Below are 19,502 nucleotides of genomic sequence, written 5' to 3'. Positions count from 1 at the left end.
TATTTTAAGTTTTAAATAAATGATTTATGACATGATCTAAAGATTTGTTCCCGGTTGTATTAAAATTGATGTACTGCGCAGATCTGTTTGAAATAGTCAAACTGTTTTCGTAAAATCTTTTTCCAGTGTGTTGCATCATAATTAAGTTTTCATTAAATAAGTTGAAGAATTAACTTTATCATGATTTTACTTTTATTGATTCTATATTTTTAATTGACCTGTTTGAATTCACTTTAAATATAATGTAAAAGCTGAAACAATAAATCACATTGTAGAATAATGTATTGTTTGAAACAAAGAACAGCTTCATGATATTTATTTAAAGCGATGTTTCTATAACTTTATGCACAGAGAGAATTTAATTAATTTATATAGACCGTACAAATTAAAAAAATACAAAAGATATAAATATATTGTAATGAATAAAAATATATAAATATTCAATAAATGTATTTGTTTTATTATAACACATTAGAATTAAAGAAGTATATTTAAACTACGTATAGTGCTATAAAAAGTTATAATCGGGCTTATTTTTTTAACATTGCCAGTAAGTTTAACTAAACATACATTTACAAATACCTAGATATTCAGTCCTGCATCTTTTTTATATAATTTCCGCCAATCGGCTTTCTTACGGTTACTTAAATTATTTGAATATTTGGTTTAATAGTTGATTAAAAAAAACTTAAAAATATATAATTCTGTATTACATTGAATCACCTAATCCATTGGAATGTAGTAAATTATAGTTATTATCGGAGATATTAAAAACTGGAATTAAAATTATTGCTATTGTTACAAAGTAATATATTTTCTAGAACAACATAGAACATAAAATATTAAATTCATATTATATGCATTGAGAGTAAACATTAAGTACCTGGATATAAAACGACAACATCGAATTATATATTTTTTTAATGTATCTGATTTTACTAAATGATTTTTGTATGAAAAGTAAAGAATCATGACTCTAAATAAATTGATACTTACTTTTTTTATTATTTTTTTATCATTGTTTTTGTTTGTATTGTAAGGTGTCTACAAACTATTTAAACAGTAACGCTTCTTCGACTTTTCTATTTCTATTAACAATTCGGTTGGGGATATTCGTTTTGTTAGGAATATTGAGCAGCGAATCATCTTTCTTCCCACGCACGCATTAGTGCTCTCATTTCTCCCAAATATTATAGAAAGTATTCGTTGAAATATGGATGTGGTAATAAAAAAAAGCAAATATAGCTGATGTGGTCGAAAGGAGGTAGTTGAGAGGCGGATCACGTCTAGCCACAGTCGGGCGACTACCTCTTATACGAAAAACTACTGCTTAATCTTACAAAACTTTATAACAGTTTACCGCTTTTAGTTTGCAAAGTTTATACACTTTTAACATAAACTGTCATGTGGATCACATAATACACGTAATATTTATGGATTGTGCAAAAAATTGCTTAATTTATACTTTTCAAAACTTTTAGTTTTTATTTTAAAACTGTTATTACTGCAACAATTGATTTATTGCATAGAAGTTTACTATTGTAACCCGAAAACAATGGCAGTTTCTTTGAATTGCTAAAAAAACCTCGATGATAACATAGTATATTCACACATCGGAAATATGTTCATTTTGACAGAGCCTTTAAAATATTGCAATTATTTTCATTTATTGAACCGTAAATTTTCCATCCAAATCGCATTTGAAGCGGTCTGAATTTTTCTATCGTAGAGATATGAGCAGACGATGAAATAGAGATGAAATATAAGAAAACGAAATTATTTATTTTCTATTATTAATATAAACTGTAATTTTCTTCACTGTTGAATAATAGTTGAAATGTTTTTATTTATGCATATAACTTCTTTTATTTTATCTACTCTGCAACCACATCTTTGATATACAAGTAAAAAAACGCACTTTTCACTACATATTAAAATAAAAAAAGAAAACTCAAACATTATTTGAAATAACAAAATTTATGACAGTTTATTAAACGGAAACAATATTTTGTCAGAGATATCAAAGCTAAATGAAAACCAAGCATTAAAGTCAAGGGCTCGGGTCTAATGCGAAATTCTTTGTTTGATTTCTTTGTTCACAAAAAACAAATAAGGCTTTTATAGGTACACGTTAAAATTTATTTATAATTAAAGGCTCGACATATATATATATATATATTACTGAACAAAACGTATAATACTTTAGATCAATTATGAATGAATGTATAGTAAAAAGATGAATATATAAGTAACATTTCTCAGACAAATAATCGCATTATTTGTTGAATTAAATTCTACATCGCGTGTGCTCATGATGATTAACAACGTTATCTAGTTTTGAAAAACTCTTGTCAAGTTCCGTCCACAGTCAGTCACCAAACTTTTTTTAATGAATTTTCAATTTTTGTTCGACTATTTGAGTTAAAATTATCTTATCCCATCGCAACCTGACTATTCAACATCGATACTTATTTTATAAACTTTTGAGTTTTCATGAACAGTATTAAGCGTTTCATGAAGATATTTTAAATAACATTGAAATAAGAATACACTTGGAAAAAAAAAGTTGAAATCACAGATACTAAACAGAAAGTACTTCTAGATTTTACAGTATTTAAAAAAGGAAGGCAATGCTTTATAATTCCTACTTACATTGAGATATTTGTTTTTGTTTAAAAATAAGTTCGTTGGTTAATAAAGTTTTTATCTTGTTGCTACTTGTGGAATATCATATTGCCTTCTTCTATCTGTCTCAGAACAACGTTTTGCCCTTTCAGGTGATATGAAAGTCTCGGAAGAATTATGGGCTCTTTTCACAAATCCCGACATACTCTGTACAATAGTAAATATTCTGAGGAGTTACTCGTTGTATCTCAGTCAAACTATTAACATCGTAGAAACTAGAATTAGGTAGGATCTTAAGAAAACCTTTCTTCGTAGTTCTGTTTTTAACATGTTATGAATTAATAATTTTCGTTACGAGTTTTTTTTTTAAAGTAATAATGTTGAAAATCAAGAGGGCAAACTTCGCAAAATATTTTTAATATAAATTTAAAGAAATATTAGTTATCTTCAGTATATAAATGTTGTGTCCCATTGTCACAATGACCCAAATGTCATGAGCTAACCGTATATTATTTGTTACAGTTTGCAACCAATTTTCTCGTGGCGTCATCTCGATGCTTGGCGCGGTGACTCCGGATTCATTCGACACTCTGCATTCATACACAAATACATTTCAAGTACCCTTTGTGACTCCTTGGTTTCCTGAAAAGGTATGGTAATTTTTATAAATATTTTTTTGTATATTTTATTTTGTAATAACATAAAATAAATAATATATAAATATTTTATTAAAACATACTATTTTTATTTCATTTCATTATAATAAATATTTTTTATAGTAATAAAAAATGTACAAAATAATATAAGTATTACAATTAAGGCAAGTAGTAGGACTTTTATTTTCGCTGTCATGAATGACAACATGTATCTTCACTTATGAACAACTTATAGGAAGGAAACACCATAATGAAATCAATATATCATTAAAAATAGTTGTCATTAGATATAATTTCAATTGTTCCATATATGCCAGGTGAAAATTATGTATGCAGTTACGTCAATCATTTAAGAATTCATAGTTTAACCCTCCTTTACCATTTACCAATGTGACGGGCAAAAGTATTCTAAATATTTACCAATATCTCATCTAACTGATGATAAGCATTTTAAGACTATTTAAATAATTAAGACAAGGATGTAGATATTTTAACAGACATATGTATTAAGACGATCTTCATGATGGTTAAGGTTTGTATGTTTTATTTTCAATTTGACGTTTTATCATAGCTTGCAGAAATGATAGTTGGTCGGTAACTAACGTTTGTAGGATTTGTAATACCAGAATGGAGTGAATTTGATTAAAAAGAGCAAAGACAAATTTTAATTTCAATAAAAAAATTTAAACCTCAAATGAAAATAGACTGACACGAAGATTTCCGAAAGTTTTGATCCATTTGAAAAAGACTTAAAGAGACCAGTAGCCATGAAAATAAAACAAGAACTTTCAGAAGAAGTATACTATTCTTGAAAACAGATTATTGATTGGGCATTCTTTACAAAACCGCAAAAAAATCTGTAGAACTTGCTGCAGGTTTATCTGCCAAAAAAGGAAGAATAATAAAAATATCAGGGATAGAGTGGGGTTTCAAACATAAAAATCATAGAGTGAGTACCTGTCATGGTCAGATTAATCACACATTTGCGTACTATTATTTTGTTGATATGGTGATTTCAAAACTATAAATGTCTTTGAAATTATGTTTTGTAGAGGAAACGTACATAACTCAAGATAATTTTTAGTGTAATTTCAGTTTTTTTTATACCTGGTGTAGCTTACTTCAGATGCAGCGTAATATAGCATACAAGTAAAGAGATTTTATGTCTTCTACTGTGAAACATGGTAGTGGCTTCATAATGATAAGGGATAGTGGGGCTATTAGGGAATTCAGCAAATTGGTGTTACGTGAAGGATGAATGAATAGTGAAAATTTACTAAAATTATTGAAATATCTCTAGCTTTGTCAATACCTTTCGACTTGATAACTGTTTTATGTTGGTTATTTGAAAACCGAAAATGTAAAATTACAATAGGACAGCTATACCTGCCATAACGGCGTGGTATCTCTAAACCAAGTAGTTCGTTACTGTATTGTCACACCTCAGGCCAACATTTTATTTTTATTTAAATGAATAAAACTCACGAAAATCTTAGATTTTATTTTTATTCCATTTTGAAGAACAATATCAAAAAGTGGACATCCTAAATAAAAATTATTCGATTGATATAAATTGTGATTTTATATGGTGTTTACTCAATTTTGGTACGATGTAACTACATTACCATTTTTATTTTGATATAAGTTTTGCTCGTGGCTTAAGATAAAAAAAAAAAACATAAATTTTATATCATTTTTTACTTTAGTCAGTTGTTTTTGACACCTTCACGTAAATTTAATTACTCATTTAACAAGGTTTATAATTCCGTTTATTTTAACATTTGTGTATTTAATTCCAACAGTTAATCAACCTTGTAAAATCGTAATATAATCATTTGAATATTAAAAAATATATCTATTAAAACATTGTAATATTAATTTATGGCATTAGTGGGTAGTATTTCGAGTTATGTATTTATTGAACAAAAAATAATAATTTAACATTAATAGTTTAACGGGTTATTGTCTCTAAGATAATTAAAGAACTTGATATTAAATTCCAGTATTTGTAATAGCTTTCAGCGATCAAAACCTTTCAACCTTATTGCTTTTATCATTATTTCTCAACAAATAATTAATTCTGTTCATATATTGTTTTATTTATCTTTGTTAAAATTTATTTTATTGTTGCTTATTTTTAATATACCTATTTTTATTATATCACTGTTAAACCAGGCACAAGGTAATTTCAAAAAAGATTAAGTTAAAAAACTGGCTATTGTTATGACATAAATAAAGTGCCGTACAAAAAAGTACTAAATAGGGATGTTGGTAGATAAAGAAAGTAGCAGCGGACCAACACAAAGATTCGAAATTTAAACATAATCTTTGTCAATCCAGAAAAAAAATCCGTAACAAGTCTATATTATGAAAAATGCTTATTGCATTTTCATGAAATATCGCAAGAATTTTACTATCGTCATATTGGTAGTAAATTTTTTCCAAAGATCCCAATAAATAATCTACATTTGTTTATTTGTAAAATCAAGCTGGATTTATCTCTCATTATTCTAGAATGTAAATGTAATACATATTTCAGTTATTAAGATATCAAAGATACTTTTATTCTCTTTAAAATTAAATTTCACCGGGGAGTCAGCAAATTGTCTCAAGGAGTCGAAAAGGCAAAAGCGAGGTAAAATAAAAGACATTTTTATAAACGTCTATGGAATTAATTTAAGAATCTACAGTAATCTTCTTTTTATTAAAAAGAAGAATAAAATACACAAAAATGTCCGAAGTGTAACACACTATATTATATTTTAAAAACATGAAGTATTTCTAGAGAAATTAAATTTTGCAGATTTTTAATAATTATTATTTTTAATAAAATATATTCATACAATTTCAAACCACAGAACAAACACAAAAATCGTGAAGACCATTGTCGAATTGGAGTAAAGAGCATAAATAACACTAGTTTTTTTATATCTCTATCCCACACGAAATCGTTTAAATGGTATATATTCAAATTAATTGTATTAAATTTGTTGAAAGCATTATATATAGCAGCACAAATGTACAGAATTGAGTATAAATAATCATGACCACAAATTAGTTTGGTCTTGCAATATCATGCGACCGCAAACTGGTTGGACACGCCTTTAACTCCCATTTGTGAGATACCAACATACCCGCGGATCACTCCTACAGTGATCATAGTAGAGTTCTACTAATAATGAGCAATATTTAATTTGTACAGTGTTTCAAAATATACATACACATTTAATATTCTTTCTTATAGGAATAAATCAAATGAAATTCATTTAACTACATGCACAAGATCATTCCATTTTCCTCCTGTAATTTGATTGTTCTTCTTAAGCTATCTGAAAATTGTCTGAACATAAGTTTAAAAAAGAGAAGAGAACCATCATCATTTGCAATTTCAAAATGAAATCTATGAATTTATAGAAATTTAGGCTTTGGAAAATTAAATATAAGTTTTCTGTCAATCCATAAAATAAAGGGTAAAATATAAAATTTTCATCCTTTTAAATATATATCTCGATACTCTATTCTGTTTCACTTTTCTTTTTCACTATTCTTTCTCAGCTTTGAACTTATTTGGTATAAATACGTAAAAAACAAAAGTGAAACATATTACAAGTATTATAATAATGTGCTTTAAGATCATATATGTTTTTTATGAAAATACAATCCAGTCTTATTATATTAATGAAAAATATCTGTTTCATTTATATTATAATTAATTTAATTACTCTTCATCAGCTTCTCAGAAAAATACTTAAGACAAAGAAGCGCTGGAAATCCCATCTTGTAGAGTACCTCATCTTGGAAATTGTTACTTGACGGAGAGCTAAAAATCATTATATGCAATTCCAACCTTTATAGAACCATATTTTATACAAAAATAAGACATTTTTTATCAAAATTTTTCTTACAAAATTCTTGAAAGTAACTCGCTCTTTGATTGCCTATCATCAAACAATTTTCACGAGAAAAATAAAATATTGCATATTTAGCTTTAGGCCTTCTTCTAAGTGAATGAACGAACTTTTTAAAGATGTTTCTCTCAGAATTTTCATTAAGAGACTGAAAATAACTTCTGATGCGATACAAAACTTCTTATTATAGTAAAAACTTAATTTGATATTACATTTTTGTTAAGGGAAGAAATAAAGTTGTTACTGATAATTTCTTCCATCATTGACTTGTTAACTAAGTATTTGTTGTTAACTGTTCAACCTTAAAAAACAAAACTTAGCAGCTCTATTAAAGCTTGAATAAATATAGCAACACGCATAAGTTATTTTGTAATCGCTAAATAAGTTTGGTTTAAATGATATATCCTCAAAAATATCTTTAAGATTTATAGTTTTCAAATTAACAAAACCTACCTAATACAATAAAATAAACATTAAAACACTAAATATTAAGTTTTAGTTATCTTGATAATTATTTTAAATAGACCCTTAAAAATATTTCAAAGAAATTATTACACAGTGGGATAGTATCTGCCTTTGTCTTCGACTTGGCTCCTATGGAAACTCGCCTGTTTTAACCATTTATGTAAAATTTCTTGTTTCACATAGTCTAATAGAGTTCCACGGCTGCTAAGATAGCCCTTATTAATATGAGGATAGGGATGATGACTCGTTTCAATATCGGATGGAAAACCGTTTTTCCTTTATTGTAGCGTTCTTTTTAATAGTCTGCATTTTTATTATTATATTACCCCTATGAATTTCTTTTTATTTTGTTGTCTTAAAATATAAATGTAAAGATTTCCACAGTATTCTCTACAATTCTTGGATTTAATGGTTGTATAATAATAGTATTTGAAACTAAGTTTATTCTTGTAAATTGTAGTCACACTACGCGCTGCCAAATTTTGTAGAGATTACTGTACCATTTTCTAACTAATTAAGACAACGAGCAAAACAAAGCTTCTAATATCAAATAAGGAATACCTTTAATTTTTTTTGATTTGCTGAAATAAAATATGTAATGTTATCCTTTAGAAAAACATTACTTTATAAATAATAGTTAAAAATTTAATCAAAATAAATTTAAAGATATACTTATTATTAAATAAACCATAACCACTAACACGTTATTATGTGCATCTGTGTGTAATATTATGGCTTGCCGCAGTGGCTAAACTATCGTTACCAGTATCTGTAATATCACATCAAATTTAATAATTTCATGTATTTGCACGTAGGTATACTTAAATCTCTGTCAAGTCAAATATAAAGAGGTCATGAATATTTATAGATAGTTTAAATATGGTCAGAATGCATAAATGAAATAATATATCTGGTAAATTCATTCAAATGAACAAAGACAATCACAAAAATAATTATATTTCAATATTTATTATGTAACTTCACCTTTTTCTTAAGCAACGCTTTTCTCTAGTCTTCAATATCTTATTAAAGTATGATTATTATAAGATAATAATAATACCTCCACATATGTCAAAGAGTATCCGTTTTTAAGAAATTATTAAGGTTATACGTTTTATGGAATGAATGATCTTGTTTGTTTTAGTGTCATTTAGTTAGTGTATTAACATAAAATGACCTGAGAGATCTTATGGACAACTTTTAATTGTACCTATTGATCTGTTTATTACGCCAAATCAAAAGTTAAAATTGATTTCTTTTTTATATTAACACAAACATTAGGTAACAATTGTAATGTATGTTTATATATTTTAATAACGGTGCTGGGAGCTGACAAGAGTTTTTTCTAAAAATGCCTAATAGTCAGTGCTTTGACACTTCATAATATTTAAAGAGCATTTATAATTGTGTACTAAGTTCATATATATTAGATACATATATTTTATATGGAATAAATGCTTTTGTATTTCTTGTAATAATGTAATTAATGTAACATTTCCACGTTTGAAGTTTATGTTATGATATGTTTTTTATCTGTTTTCACAGGTTATTCCACCAACATCCGGTTTGATTGACTACGCCATTAGCCTGAAACCTGATTACCACCGAGCTGTCATCGATACTATAACATTTTATGGCTGGAAAACCATCATCTACATCTACGACTCTCATGACGGTAAGGATACTAGCACTAAACTAGTCACGTCCTGAGATATGTGTAAATTGATCAAACCAGTTTGTTAAATGTTGCTACTTTTAATAAATGTCTTTTTATTTTAGTTGAGCTTAAAAAAAAATAATATATTAAATATTAATGTTACCATTATATTAAATAAGATAGATTCTAAATTGATTATCCAGAAATTAATTCGTTCTCAAATATCTAAGGTGGCTTAAGTGACTGACAAGTCAGTCACTTGTTCGCCCGTCTCACCGTTCACTTAGTGCAGGATGACTAGAACTCGGAATATAGTAACTAACGTACCCGAAAACTCTGTTTATCCATGGTTGACAGATCAATATAAAAGTTCAGTTTAACAACTGAAGATATTATACAACAAAATTATCAAATGTGTATCGTTAATAAATTGTTCATTGTAACTAAAAAATTCAAATTTTCCCCTTATGGAATCTGGAGGTCTTGAGAAGCACTTTTTTTCTTCAAAATACCAGTTTCTTTCTTTCAAATCCTTCACAATCTCAAATTTACAAACGACCTAAATTTACCCTTAAGAATTCAGAAGGATGTAAATTTCTTTTGTGTGTTCTATTGCCTGTAAAACGAGGAATGCTTAGAAGAATTATTTGAGACAGATACATTGTCACATTATACGACAAAATTCTTCACCTTCCGTCATCTGCTTTCGAATGTGATACACAAGTCCTAACCTATTTGTGTTTGGCATTTGTAGATTTAAAAATATTTAAACCTAATGTACATTTTTTTTTTTCAAATTTTAGTCTTCAATACACTCTATATTAAAGTAGGAAATTATACTTCAAAACTTATTTTCGTATAACTGGATTCACTATCGACACGATAAAGGTCTTCAACAAATTTTAACTTAATCTCGTTTAATTCCGTTGAAATTTCAAATTCAAACGCTTATTTAAATACCCCTTTATTTACAGTAAAAAGTATGTATAGTTTTTATTGAATTATACAAGTAAAACTTTGTTTTTTATACGAAACTTTTACGATAAAATAAAGCCGTTCAAGTATATTATTAATTACAAAAGGTTAAAATTACACGATACAATTTATATTTGTCAAATCAGTAAAACAGTTGATTAAGTTTAATAATTAGTATGCAAGGTCATTAACTGCATCGGTATCTGCGTTCGCGTCACGGATGCTCTCTTACTAATGGCGCTCCTTGCAGAGGCTAATGACATGCATTAATAAAATCTATTTTTGATTAAGTATTGTGATGTTTTACAAATATTTTAATTACAAAAGCCTCCTTTATGTGGTAATATCAGTGGGATCAGTTTAGAAATTACTGTTTTTTATACTATAACGCCCCTGGGATAATGGTTGTTTAGTGCTTCGAATAGTGGTTACTAGTATCAGTCTACTTTATGCTGTTATCATTATTTAGCTAAATACGAGTATGTCTGTACATCTGTTGAATTAAGATGAATATTAATTACAACTCACATGATGTAATTAATATTATGCTTCAAGATGTTTATTTATTGATTTCAATAATTTTGGCGACAAAATATTTTAGAAGAGAAACCAAATTAAACAATTTTAAAATACACCAGGTTATACTAAACGTTTTTTTTATTACTCATTGTAACCTACCTTAATATGTAATAAATGAATAAGATTATGTAATAAATGGATATGCTTAAGGAATTCCATAACAAATATCACTCGTAACCTACACAGATTTCTATTCAAGTAAGCGCTCTTCACTAAGCACCGACCATGAAAATTCAATCTCAAGCAATCAATCAAACTTAAAGATACATATTCAGAGAGTGTGCGATAGTTATAAGTATAATACTTTAATACAACCGAATTATTAGTTGGTTATGATATCTTCTAAATAATTACTATAACTATACCCATTTCTAAACAAATACTTTGACAGAAATAATAGTCTTAAAATAGTTCCTCTTTAATATTTTTTGTGAAGACTCTACAAGTAAGTTAATGCGTAATGTCAAGATAACAAAATATAAAGTTGAATGTTGCCACCTTATCAATTTTACTAATTTATTTATTATAAGAAAGCTGAATGTACTCCAACATAAAAATTAAAAAATAGATAAAACTCATAAAGCAAAATATTTATTAAATTTAATTGATTTGCACAGAATACGCGATATATACATATGTATGTGTCTAGTATTATGATTACTCAAACGGTTTCCACACATAATCCACAATCATACGATGGCTAAGCCATTATATATGTCAATAGTCTTTCTAACAAGTAACTCAGTTAGGTCGACATGTTCTATTCATAAGCTTTTGAACGTATTACATATATTCAGGATGGATGAGACTATTTAGGTAGTTCAACATTGTTAGTTGAATTTAATTACTTGTACTAAGATCTCAGTGATCTTTCGTAACAAACAAAGTAAATTTTGTTGCGATCACATGTAAATTTACATTATTAAATTTATATATTAATATAGGATATATGAAGATACGTTTGTATATTTGACTCTTGTTTGATCAATAGGTTGTGTTGATCGTTGGCTGTAAGTTTTGAATGTGATTATAAATTCCTTTTTTCACATTCACACATGTAAGCATTTATGTTTACGTTATAAGAAACGAAGTATAACATGTCACAGCTTCAATCCAAATACATTACATACATTCATACATTAAATAAATAAAATACTTTGGAATATTAATATAAGACCGAAGAAAAAAGACTCTATTACAATATTTTCAATAATTACGATGATAAGAACAACAAAGTAAAAAATAGCCATAATGTCTAACACTCGGTGTTACGAGTGAGGCGATAAAAATAATAAAGTCGTAAAAAGTAAACGCGGTTGTTGCGGCTGGGAAGAATATGAAGCAGATATATAAAAACTAGGGGAATTCAAAACCCTTGTTAGATATAAAATTTTGTGCTAAACACGTTAGTATGCATTGAAAAACCATATATTTTTAAATTATAAAACCATAGACTTTGTGTCGTTCATCCTGATCCAGGGTTTAAGTACTTCTCGTTTATGACTACAGTGAAATCTTTTCTTGTTAAGCTAAGCATCAAATCGTCGCCCAAAAGAATTTTAATGGCAGCATATATGCTGGTAAACCACAAAATCGATTGGTTAGCGAAAATATCAATTTATCGACATGAAGGAATAATATTGATGTGGTGTACAAAAAATTGTATTTCAGCCACTGTTATTAATTTTCATTTACGGGTATTTATTGGTCTATAATTTTATGACCGTCTACTCTTTTATATTATCAGCAAAAACAAATACGTCACTATGAAATTTTACTGCACCAAACAAGAAAAGATGTCCTGAAACAAAATATAGACAAAATATATTAGGTAGCCTTATTTTTTCCATACACATGGAAAATGGTTTTATAAAGGTCTTGTTAGACGAAGGAAATTACATAATTTAGTAAAAATTTTGACGTTTTACTAAATTTGTATAAAATGTAAGTAAATTTAACAGATTATCAACATTTAAAGATTCAAGTCATTGAATTTTACATCTAAATTAGAAAGTTGGTCGGTGTATAAAAATTATGGTCAAATTTCTATTTAAGTCGAAGGTCTCAGCGTCTTATAAACTTCCTTAAGTTTATAAGACGCTGATATTGCGATATCTTCAGTAACGGAAATAACGTTCAGATGCTGTTCTCAATCTAGCAATGGCTGGGGTATCCATTCGTTTGTCAGGACTCGCATAAATCCGGACGGCTTTGCGTGTAAACCGACAAGGCGTCTTTAAAATCTGTGGATAAAAATTTTACGTCTATTCCTTCACTTTTGGTCCTTAAATCATATCTATGAGTATTTTAGATACGCTTTATTGACAGTATTGTAGGTTTTGTTTCAAATGTGTTTGAATTGAATACAAAATCAAGACTACAAAATAATTATTAAAATAACCTGATCATACCAATAATGCCGAATGTCATAATAATCGCATAATGAAAGTAGATTTATATCACATTCGTTCTCCAATACAATCTTTCATTATTCTATTCAATTACATCTTTGTTAATAGCTGAAAATTCTTAGTACAAGCCAATTAAAAACAGCTCTTTCTAGATGGAATTAACGCGTACATATTCAAAACATATAAACTCGTTATTAAATATCACTTTTGTAGATAAAATCCAAAATACCTCAAACGTCACGGATGACACTTTATCTTTTCCCATTCCGTAGGCGCTTGGCTGCTTATATTTTATTCTTTAAGAGACATTTCAGCAATAAGCCCACAACAACGAAACATTAATATTATTATATTAAAGAAACTAGAATTACAATATCAATTATTTCCACTATAGTACAACAATAAAATATGGCATTGTTTAAAAATTGTTTTATTATAAAACTACAACTTTATCATAAGTTGTAGTTTCATTATAAAGAAAACTCTAATTTACTTGTCTGAATAACTTCTTATAGCCCCGTTTACCTATAGCATAATTTAAATCAAGAGACTTGAACTCTCTACTTCTTTTTAAAACTCCATATAAAACATGGTAAAAGAATAATGTGATGAATAGTGGTAAGTAGTAGATGCACAATGGAGTAGGGAAGAATGATATAGGGAGTATATATCTTCACTAACTAGGTAATGCATAGAGCTATCAATGACTTATTAAAATTTAAATTCTTCCTAAACATATCTCAGTTCAATAATCAAATACCGTTATCAATATCGATATCTTTGTAAGTTTCCATTTTGGCAAGTATTAATACAACGCACGTAACACAATCAAATAAAGTTTCAAAAACCCACACTTTTATAAATGCGATAAATTTTTCAACTCTTAATATTTTATTCATACTTCAATCATGTTTTATATTTACTTTATTTTATATCAACGATATACAAGAGATTATTTAATTCTTGATATATGTAACACAATCAATATAAAATTCAAATTAAAATCACATTTGTGAAATTAAGTTATTTCATAGAAAAAAAATCAAACATGAATTTTAACTAAAAAAAATTACATTGAAATTTTTTATATAAGTATACAGTAAAAACCCTTAACTTCATTATACCCGTTACATTTGTCTCCTTTATTTCTGTCACTTCATTGTAAGTAGCACTTTAAAGCTAAAAGTGTTAGGGGCTTCATTAATAAACGTATTATTTTTAATCTCATGATATAAGAAAACTGTCCTTAACCATCACTTTAAATTTATGTCTTAAATGTATCATGAGCAATATTAAATAATAAGGAGAGGTCAAGGGATTTCTCAATAGCTAGGCTAAATAAGGCCATCGATTGAATGCTCGTTTGCCTTGACTCAATATTTCCTCTAAGGATACAAAGGATGAAGGGTATATTATTAAGATGATAGGAAGACGTGGGAGATCTTACTAATATAAATGAAAGATCTTACTTATATAAATGAAATATAACTTTCAATTTTTAATTTATTTTTACCGGTTTGATACGTATTATTAGTTATTATTTTATTATTTGGGAAAAACAATCTTATCTTGCGAAAAACAATTCTCTTAAAGCAAAACAAAGCACTATTTTCTTTGATACCAGCCTATATAACGTGCCCTTTTGCATATCCCCATCGTAACTATTAATATTCTCAAGATAAAAAGGAATTTAAAAAAAAAAACCAAATAATATTTTATTTTCGTTATGCTCTTGGACTTCCAAGTCTTTTTGATAAATATTTAAATATGAAATCAAGTCTTTCGATTTTATGAAAATGTGATTTTATTTAAATTTAACATATAAATTTGCAGAAATGTCTGATTGCTTTACTAACTTTATATTAAATAATTATGATAGTTGAGGAATTGAAGAATGTTTGCGTGTCCATATGTTAAAAAATAATCCGACTCTTTTATCACAATGACGTTAATAACGACGACGAGGCACTCATTTAAACTAACACCTTTATTGAGCTAGTTAAGTTTAATTTATTGCACAGATTTAATATAATAATGTAAATTATGATAATAATTTTTAAGAAGGTGTTTAGTTTCAATTGATAAAATATTATATATTTTTTTATAAACTCTACAATTTTTTGCATCCCGGAATTAATAAGTTGAGCTCAAATTTCCTCTTAATGACGATTTTAAAATAAAAAAAGTAAAAAAGATAAGTTAATAGAAATTTTTTTAAGGATGATATTTATAAAATAAACTTCATTGTAACTTTGATAAATTTCGGAGTTAATGGTTGTGATCGCAATAATTAGTGCCAAAATCAGATTCCGTCTAAACACCATCAACGACCGGCGCGAAGCTATTGAATCACATAATCTAACTCGGTATCGGCAACAATGGGGCGATCTTGAGAATTGTGCTACAGAATAGAAAGGATTTAGTGAGTTTGAATGAAGCAGGTCACCACAAGTATCTTTGTAAGTTGAGATTCGGGCCGAAGAAATTTTTAATAATTGCAATTCATTGCGTTTGTAATAATGTGGTTAAGACTGTTATAAATCTATTAAATTTTAAATTTCATGATAAAGACCCTAGTACCAACTTAAAATAGACTAAAATATTACAATAGTCATAAATTTTACAATAGTCATGACGACTTAGGACTTTTAAAATAAATGTTTGTGTCATAGTGTGATATCACAGTAATACAAAATGTTTGAATGCAATAAATGACATATATGTAACTGTATCATATATCTCAGAGCTAGCTCAATTTTTACAGTAGTAATATCATGTGTACTAGCCTCCTCAGGAAAAATGTCACATCGCATTGCCTTTTCAAAAGTTACCAATAAACTCTTATATAAGTTCGAGACCTCATGAACTGACATATAATAGTTTTATAAAATATATAGAATATTTATATATGTACAATGAAAGTAAAAAAAAACTTGTAACGTGTATTTCGATTTCTTACAAGCATAATACTTCTTCATTACTTGGTAATGTTCACTTGATTAGATTAAAAATAGTTTAAAGAAAAATAATGTCAATAAAAAAGAAAAACGTTTTTTATATATATTCGTTTTAACAGCTTTGTAGCTTGTAGTTCTCTTGTTCCATTACTTTTTTTTTTCAAGAATAGCTAATATAAACATTCTAAACCTCCGTACTGTTTCGATAATATCATATATATGTGAAATATATAATGGGTGAGGGATTTAAATACGTGGTATATAAAACCATCATTAGTCTGCTTTACATTGCATATAATATTTATTGATAAAATATTTCACCAAATAAAATTTAAACGTCCCTATTACAGTACATCTGGCAATTGGCTTCTATATAGAAGTGGTTTTATCGACTTTCAATTTATTTGGTGAGTTTAATGTATAAAATCCTCAACCAGAGCGGGATTCATTGCTCAAACCATAATGAATTTTATTGCCTTCACATTATACCGGTCAAAGATAGTTACGCTCGCACGATTTAGTTTTGTGACCAGTGAAAACTGTTACCGACTTCCAAATATATTGGACCACTTATTAAATTTCATAAAATATATTATTGGCACTGTTTTATACCGGCACTCTTTCAAAGATATTAGGTTTTTGAACATTACCAATTTTATGTCTTTTGAAATATAAATCTCCCGAGCACCATAAAAATTCTTATAAAAGTACCAACTAGATTACCACGGCGTGATATACTTAAGTTATTTGTTGGAATGATGATTATATTTATGATTATTCGATATATAAAGATCCCAAACTACGGTACCTTTTTAATCAGATAGAACCATCATAAGCTAAGTAAGAGCAATATGTTAATATATTATTTATTTAATTTCTTTTTATCTTTGGAAAGCGATTGTGATATATAAATTTACGAATATAGGTGTTATTATATTTATAAGTTATGAGTATTTTTACATATATGATTGATGATGATGACCAAAGTTAACGTATTTTAGTTTGAAAATGTGCATCTTTATGAAATCGATACTGTTCTCAATTTTAGTTGGAGTTATATGAGGAGAATTATGGCTAGTATTGCAAGTTTCTGTTTTGGAAGAAATCTATTAATGGTTGCTTAATATACTTTATAATATAGCCTCAGTCATAATCAACGTTTAGTTAATAACAAAGATTACAATAATACCCTTTATAAATAAAAAAGTAATTAAAAGCTTCCCGAATCCAAGTCCAAGCAACGTTCAAAACTATTTCTTTTTGTAAAGAAAATTATCCAAGACTTAGGAGGTTGCTCTGACGGAATTCCGGCAAGGCTCGGTGGACGTGATTGCTTCAAGAAATGATTACGTCTTTTATATTGTGAAATGAATGGAGCTGAGTCAATGCTTGACCATAGTAGATTGAAGATCACAAATTTAGACGTGCCGTTTTCAAAATTTGTAACAAATTACGTATATAATAAATATTGTCTATAATAAATACTGAATTACATTTCTATTATTTATAAATATGCAACCGTGGGCTAGATTTTACGCTTTGCTACTCTTTTAATAGTTGTAAGTGATATAAGAAGGAAGAATGGAAAAGATGTGAACTTTGACATTAGGTCTTTGTCTAGCAAATGCTATAAAAAACTTTTATTTTAGCAGGCGACGAGTTTACAACTTGTACATTAACTCGAATTCATCGTTCTAGTTTAAGTAAAAAAAGTACTGTATTTTTTTATTAATTTTGGAAGCAACATTATATAAAAAACATTTTGTCATAAAGTTAATTTCGTTGTAAATATTAGTGTAAAATTCATAAAATTTTCTGATTTTTTTTTTATACAAATATTTTAAACAATTGCTATATTTACGACTACTTAATATCAAGTGAAGTTTAATTTTTAAAAATTTTATTCAAATTTCAAAAAATAGCTGAGGATTTAAAAGTTACATAGGGAATTAAGAGAAAATAGATTTACCTTTCTGTAAGTTATGGTCATAAATAAAATATACAATCAAAACGACTTCTTGTTAAATATTTTAAAAATATATTTACTCTTTAAGAAAATTTCCTGTTAAAAACTTAATGACTCATACTAAAACTTATTTTTTAATGTCACATAATAGATTCATTGATTTTTATACGTGAATAAACAAAGATGTGAAAACTGTGTTCAAGATCCGGTTGGTCTCAAAATCACGTGAGATAGTGCTTCAGCAAGCGACTTGAGTGGAAATAACGGAGGTGACAAGTGGAATGTTGTTGCCACTTTATCATTTTCATATATCCTTCATGTGGAACATAAATGCTTCAGTATTAAATAGGCGGAAGTTTGTTGTCCTTTATCTATTAAAAATGTGAATTGTAAATTTATTCTTATAACTAAAGAGATGGTAGTAAGGATTATGCTGCTACTGACAAATTTGTAATAAAGACCAGACTTTAATAGTTAAAGTACAACTCTATTACATGTATTTTTTAAATAGCCTCTATTCTATTAAATATTATTATACTGCTTTCTATTATAATAATAAATACAAAATAATAATTTAATCATGAAATTTATCATTATAAATATTTTTAATGACTTTAATATCTCAGAAAAGTTAAATTGAAAAGTTGGAAATCCTTAGAGATCAGTGTACGATGCTTAGAAAGTTTTATCGGAATCCACATGAGTAGAGTTTTGGTTAATCTATTCGGAAACTAAACACTTTAAGTTCCATTGTTAAGTTAAATACAATAAATATTATTTAGTTATTATATTTAATAAACCACATCCTCATAATGAGAACAAAGCAATTCAATATTTAATATTTTTTCAATTAAAAGACAGTCTCAGAAAAAAATTATAAAGAATAAAGACTTTAATATATGCAGATACTTAAAATTTTTGCTTATAAAAATAAGTCTTAAAATACACACAGCAGGATTAACTGTCCAATATTGCTTGGTACAAATACAAGACCACTTGGAACACAGATCATAAAAAAAAAATCAACAACTCCAACATTGCAAAGATTCCTTAGCCGGTTTAAGCGGAGTTGATCCAAGATAAGCTGCGTCGTTACTGAGTTAGACTAGCGAAGATAAAGAAAAACTTTTCGATTCGAATTTGGCAGATGTAAAAAGAAAGTTACAATGAACGTAGTGCACGACGAGTACTTGCAATGAACAAATGTTTGTTACTTTCTAAGTTGGATGACATTGTTCACTAATTCAATTCTATCATGCTACGAATGTGATTTAATCAAAGACACGTCGTGTAATATTTGCAA

The 19,502-nt window shown here is 27.5% G+C and overlaps 1 protein-coding gene across 1 annotated transcript in view; it reads left to right on the top strand.

The window, feature by feature from the left end:
* Positions 1-19,502, top strand: part of LOC116777982 (glutamate receptor 1-like) — a 58,188-nt gene that overhangs the window by 24,639 nt on the left and 14,047 nt on the right. The window contains exons 3-4 of the mRNA XM_061526502.1: positions 3,148-3,275; positions 9,200-9,329. Coding sequence (XP_061382486.1) covers positions 3,148-3,275; positions 9,200-9,329 — 258 coding nt within the window. The remainder of the gene's footprint in view (positions 1-3,147; positions 3,276-9,199; positions 9,330-19,502) is intronic.

The sequence above is a fragment of the Danaus plexippus genome, chromosome Z (genome assembly GCF_018135715.1).
Source record: "Danaus plexippus chromosome Z, MEX_DaPlex, whole genome shotgun sequence".
NCBI classification, from domain to species: domain Eukaryota; kingdom Metazoa; phylum Arthropoda; class Insecta; order Lepidoptera; family Nymphalidae; genus Danaus; species Danaus plexippus.
Note: the sequence above shows the minus strand (reverse complement) of the source record. Positions and strands in the feature narration are given on the sequence as shown.